Genomic DNA, 6,458 nt, shown 5'->3' on the forward strand with positions numbered 1-6,458 from the left:
ACGACCCGAGCTGGTTCCAGTACAGGAAAAGTTGCGCACCTACACCAAGGAGCTGATCCCAGTCCTTGGTAGTGCGGATGAAAGTGTAATCCATAATGACATGGTACACCAGTTACCTCTGTGGATTGTTGCAGGTGATGGTCCAACGTTACTCAGAAGAAGATGGGTGGGGAAGATCCAGTGGAAATGGGAAGAACTCTTCATTCCAGCAATCGATGGCCCCCGTGCTCCGAGTCAGAGCAAAACCTCACCTTCGCTTGGGCCAGGCACCAGAGAACAGACCAGCGCAGCACCTAAGGCACAGACCGTCCATCACGACTGTGAAGCAATGATCCGACCGGAACAACCTAAAATTACCTTCCCGGTTCCAGTGGCAGGACTCCTGGGAAGGAAAATCGAATTCACAGGCAATCTTCCAGCTGTTGTGGCAGAATCGCGGGAGAGAAGGATCAAGGCAGTCGACCTCGAGGACAGAGGCAAGATGGCGTTCCTGCTGCAGCAAGGTGCAGCGTGACTGAAAAAAAAAAGGCCACGGCAATATCACGAGGTGCAACGCTGAGGGACCAACACGTGGTGTCTAACAAAGGATTTGATTGGGGTAAAGCCAGCAGGGTTCTCTTAAAGGAGACCTGCAACCAACTGAACTTAGAGACATTGTATGCATGGCAATCAATGTAATGAACCGATTAAGATTGTGAACAAAATGTTGTTGCGAGATGTCAGTACTGTTCCTAATGTAAAGAACAAAATGTTGTTGCGAGATGTCGGGAATAGTGTCCCCAAAAGTAGCAAGCGAGCGAATTCGGGAGGGTAAAGGTGCTGATCCTGATGCCCTGCCCCAGGTGTCCCCACAAGTTATAGGCCAGCGACCTCAGGAGGGTGAAGGCACTGATCCTGATACCCTGCCCCAGGTCTATCCCACACTGCAGGCACCCGATGGCACTATTCGCCACGGTCCTGGAAACGAAAACGGCGCCAATACGCGCAGTCGGCCGCCGTTGCCCACTACCCGAGTGGAGACGGCGCAGCCCCCAGACCCAGTCGCTACCCCGGCCATGTCTGGGGGTGAAAGGTCAGAACCAACGAGTTCCCCAAACAGCCAGGTTCCCAACACCGTTAGGGAGCAGGCAGAAGATTCTGCAGCCCTCAAAGGAGAACAGGGAGGCCACACACATCTGTGGCTCTGCCCACCACTAGGCAACGGCAAAGGCAAAGTTCTGGCTAGGTGAGCGAACCAAGCCCCCCCGCTAGCAGGGGGCACAGCGCCGCTATCAGACGACTAGGACCCCGTCCGGTTGCTCTGGAACCTGCGTCCTCGCATACCTGTACTGCTACCTCAGTACTTACCATGACTGAACCATGAATGCAATCTACCCAATCCTGGCGCACGACCACAAAATGTAACGAATGTAAGTCACTGAGCCAAGGTGTCACGATACAAACTGTAACTCTTTGTACTTGCACTGTGTCTGATCCTGTATGTTAATGTAACGGGCCAGCTGCATGATCTCGCTGTGGGTGAGGGGTAAGTGGTGGAAATGGATGTATGTAGCCATGGACACACACATGGATCACACCCAGAACCCATTGAAACCTCCACTGCATCATCGAACCATCCAATCTGGTAACCACTACCCAATGTTGTGGCAAAAGGGCTTGGGGGTTAACAGAGAGAGAGAGCCAAGCCAAAGTGCAGCCAAGGTGCAAGGGCTATTGGCACTTAAGTCTGGGGAGTGCTAAGCCAGAGCACATAGTGCAAAGGTAATCAACACAAAGGACTTGGGGGAGAGTGATGTTATATATGCAGACTATAGATTACTCTCTGTGTAGTCACTGTGTAGTTGCATAAGATGGAGACTTGTTACCTGATGTACTGGCAATAAGGTTTACACTGTGTCTATACTATGCTGGCACCACTAGAGGGTGGAGACCGGTGGAGACCGGGGTTTCCTGCCCCTGTGGCAGAGGCTGGCCACCAGAGGGCACTGCGGTGGGAGACCTGAGGGCCACCTGTATCGGTGTGCAGGGCCCAGTATGAAAGGCTGCCCACCGTGCTTGTGCCTCACTCTGGAGTTACAAATAAAGGACCAAGGTCACTATAGTTTGAGTACAACACATTGCCTCGTGGAGTCATCCATAAGTGCATCACACTCTACAAGAGCAATACATCCTCCCTCAGGTGTGGTGCCCAGAACTGCTCATAGTGCTCCAGGTGTGGTCTAACCAGGGCTTTGTACAGCTGCAGTATAACTTCTGCCCCCTTGTACTTGAGGCCTCGAAATATAAAGGGCAGCATCCCATAAGCCGTAGAGGAGACACAGTTACAAATCGCTGAGCTGGGAGTGCTTGATTTCAAAACTGCACGACAATGCCAAGTCACGCAAGGGCAAAATAGTAAATTAAGGACATGTCCCGCGGCAGTGCTGAAACAGGCGGTTTTAAAAAAGGAAAAAGTGAGACATTTCGCCTCACAGCACCTTAATATGTTCTCAGGACGTTCCGAGGTACCCAGCAGCCAACTGAAGTGCAGTCATTGTTACGTAGGCTGTTATTTACTGTATGTTTAAAATGATGACAGGGTCCGATAGGGTTACCCACCCTCCTGCCAGTGGAGACAGTTTCTCCCCATCTACGCTATCTAAACCCCTCATATAGCTAATAATAATTTATAATGGGTGTTATTAATAGATCTCTGCATGCGCTAACCATTAATCCGACTTGATATGACATTGGTGTCAGCTGTGGCTGCACTCGCTCGTCTCGGAGTCAGAAGGTTGTGGGTTTGAGCCCCGCTACAGACACTCGAGCCCCGGAATCCTGGCCGACACTCCCTGGCTGCCAGTGCTGGGGGAGCGCTGCAGTGTCGGGAAGTGCCATCTTTCGGGGTGAGACATTAAACCCGAGGGCCCCACTTGCCCGCTCGGGTGGAGGTAAAATCCCACAAGACGATTGGAAGAGCCAATATCCTGGGGCCGATATTTATCCCTCACCCAACATCATTGCTGCTCGTGGCAGCTTGCTGTGCACACGTTGACGGCTGCGTTTCCCACACTACAACAGTGACTTCATTTCAAAAGGTCTTTCATTGGCTGTGGAAAATGTCCTGAAGTTGTGAGAGGCGCAGGAGAAATGCAAGCTTGTTATTTCTTTCTCGATACTGAATGTGCTGTGCCATGTATCGCACCTTGTGATGCCGATCCAACGCGCACACAGTGAATTACTGACACCGATGCAGTGAGCGTAGTACAAAATATATAAAACATGCTGTTTAACAAACCTTGTACTAGACATAGAATGCACAGCACAATAAATCACTCCACATGATTCTGTATCCAATAAAAGACTTGCATTTATATAACGCCTTTCACGACCATTAGATGTCCCAAAGCACTTTACAGCCAATGAAGTACTTTGAGTGTTGTAATTTGGGAAATGCGGCAGCAATTTTGCGCACAGCAAGCTCCCACAAACAGCACTGTGTTAATGACCAGATAATGTTTTTTGTGATGTTGATTGAGGGATAACTCCCCTTGCCGTGGCATCGTTTACACCCACCCGAGGGGGCAGACGGGGCTCCGGTTTAACGTCTCATCCGAAAGACGGCACCTCAGACAGTGCGGCACTCCCTCAGAATGTCAACCTAGATTTCTGTGCTCAAGTCCCTGGAGTGGGACTTGAACCCACAACCTTCGGACGCGGAGGCGAGTGTGCGACCCACTGAGCTACTTCTGATATGACTCACTAATGCACAGATATGTTGTGAATATAGAATTATAGAATAGTACAGCACGGAAGGAGGCCATTCGGCCCTTCGAGTGTGTGCCGGCTCTTTCGAAGAGCAACGCAGTTAGTCCCAGCCGCCCGCTCTTTCCACATATCGCTGCAATTTTTTCCTCCTTCAAGTATTTATCCAATTCCCTCTTGAAGGTTACTAATGAATCTGCTTCCACCGCCCAGTCAGGCATTGCATTCCGAATCCTAACCACTCGTTAAGTGAAAAAGTGTTTCATCCAGTCGCCTCTGGTACTTTTGCCAATCGCCTTAAATCTGTGCCAACTTGTTATCGACCTGACAGACACTGGAAACAGTTTCTTGGTCTGAACACGCCATGAATGTAAACACTTCTATCAAATCCCCTCTTAGCCTTCTCTGCTCTAAGATGCATTGGACGACCATACTGAATGCTGCTGGCACAATATAGACACTATATGATAAAATAATATATTAAATGTACGGCACCATATATCACACTATGCAATTTGTATCTGACCTGTAGATAGTGACGGACTGGTACTGAATGCATATAGCAGAGAATATATCAAATACATTAAGGTACACTGCACCATATATATATATATATATATATATATATCACACCAAGTAATGTTATATCTGACACGCAGATACGGAGTGCAGGACTAGTACAGGTATACAGAGAACTGCACCCTACATCACACAACACAATGAATGCAGATAGCACAGAATATATAAACCACACCATAAGACATATTACATGGAAGGCGCACTGTGCCATGTATCACAGCAGTCAGTGAACTCCCTGGATCGGGTACAGGTGTTTGATACATCGCCCCTCCACCGCATTGATACAGACAATGTTCCCCACTCTACCAAGCCCCATCAACTAATAAGACACACTGCTCCCCGCTTCACCATGCCCGCACCATCTCCCGCTGCCCCCTCAACCATGCCCCGCCTCCCAACTAAATCCACTGCTCCCCTCTTTACCAAGTTCCGACCTTTACTATCTCCCTAATTGACCCCGCTGCTCTACCCATACCACGAACCTACCTCCCTCAGCCACCTCAGCCCAAACTCTCACATGCCTTGGTGCACTCCTTCAGCCCCACCACTCTCCTTATGGAGCCCGCCATTTCGGGCCCACTCCAATCAACGACCCACCCCTCATCTCAACCCGTCCCCCTACTCAGCCTCGCCCCTCCCCTCAACTCCACAGTCCCACCCAATCCTCGGTGCTGCCCCTTCCCCACCTCCCTAGACCCACCTCACCCCTCCAGAGCCCAGCCCACATGTCAAGCTCCGACCCCCACATGCCAAGTCCCTCCCCCTCACCCCCTACATGCCAAGCCCCTCCCCCACAGCACCTCCCACTCCCCCTTTCAGCCCACATGCCCCGCCCCTACTCAGCTTCTCCCCACAGCCCCTCCCCCACATGCCAAGCCCCTCCCCCTAAGCCCCCCCACATGCCAAGCTCCTCCTCCACTGCCCCTCCCCCCCACTTGCCAAGCTCCTTCCCCACAGCACCTCCCACTCCCTCCTCAGCCCCTCCCCCCCACATGCTAAGCTCCTCCCTCTCAGCCCCTCCCCCACATGCCAAGCTCCTCCCCCTCAGCCCCATCCCCCATAGCCCATCCCCCCACATGCCAAGCCCCTCCCCCTCAGCCCCCCACATGCCAAGCCCTTCCCCCTCAGCCCCCCACATGCCAAGCTCCTCCCTCATAGCCCTTCCCCCCACATGCCAAGCTCCTCCCCCACAAGCTCCTCCCCCCATATGCCAAGCTCCTCCCCCTCAGCCCCTCCCCCCACATGCCAAGCTCCTCCCCCTCAGCCCCTCCCCCACATGGCAAGCTCCTCCCCCTCAGCCCCTCCCCCCACAAGCTCCTCCCCCTCAGCCCCTCCCCCCCACAAGCTCCTCCCCCACAGCACCTCCCACTCCCCCCACATGCCAAGCCCCTCCCCCACAAGCTCCTCCCCCATATGCCAAGCTCCTCCCCCTCAGCCCCTCCCCCACAGCACCTCCCACTCCCCCCACATGCCAAGCTCCACTCCCTCAGCCCCTCCCCCCACAAGCCCCTCCCCCTCAGCCCCTCCCCCCCACAAGCTCCTCCCCCACAGCACTTCCCACTCCCCCCACATGCCAAGCTCCTCTCCCTCAGCCCCTCCCCCCACATGCCAAGCTCCTCCCCCTCAGCCCCTCCCCCCCACAAGCCCCTCCCACTCACCGTGGGTGTAGATGTTCCCCAGCTCGTTGTGCAGGTAGAAGAGGCTGCGCACACAGTCGGCGAGCGGCGACACGGGCCGGTAGCCGGTCAGCACGTACTTGTTGAACTGCAGGTGCGGGGGGCTGCTGGCCCAGTCCAGGAGCCGCGGACCATTGAGGAAGACCATGCCCACCATCTCCCGGCCCGGCCTCACACCCTTCCCCGATGTAAGTTAGAACAACAATTAAACACAGCATTTTCCTCTTCATTTAAAAAAAAACACATTTACCGAAAAAAAACGGTGGGCGTCCGTTAAAATGTTTTTAAATTATTGGGGATTTAATTTTTTTCGGGGGGGGGGGGGGGGATAATTTGAAAATGTAACGGCCGTCGCTCGCGCGGGAAGGAGGGGGGGGCAAACCGCCCTCTCGCGCCGGCGCCGCCGCGCGCTCCCTCCCGTCCCCCCGTCCCCGCCCCCTCTGTCGTTCCCCGCTCGCC

General features: G+C 53.6%; 1 protein-coding gene across 2 annotated transcripts in view; it reads right to left on the bottom strand.

The window, feature by feature from the left end:
• LOC139248334 (progestin and adipoQ receptor family member 4-like) overlaps nucleotides 1-6,305 on the bottom strand; it is a 67,346-nt gene extending 61,041 nt beyond the window's left edge. For both annotated transcript variants that reach the window (XM_070872128.1, XM_070872127.1), the window contains exon 1: nucleotides 5,982-6,305. In XM_070872128.1, coding sequence (XP_070728229.1) covers nucleotides 5,982-6,156 — 175 coding nt within the window. In that variant the 5' untranslated portion in view covers nucleotides 6,157-6,305. The remainder of the gene's footprint in view (nucleotides 1-5,981) is intronic.
• Nucleotides 6,306-6,458: the final 153 nt, after the last annotated feature.

The sequence above is a fragment of the Pristiophorus japonicus genome, unplaced genomic scaffold (assembly GCF_044704955.1).
Source record: "Pristiophorus japonicus isolate sPriJap1 unplaced genomic scaffold, sPriJap1.hap1 HAP1_SCAFFOLD_29, whole genome shotgun sequence".
NCBI lineage: Eukaryota > Metazoa > Chordata > Chondrichthyes > Pristiophoridae > Pristiophorus > Pristiophorus japonicus.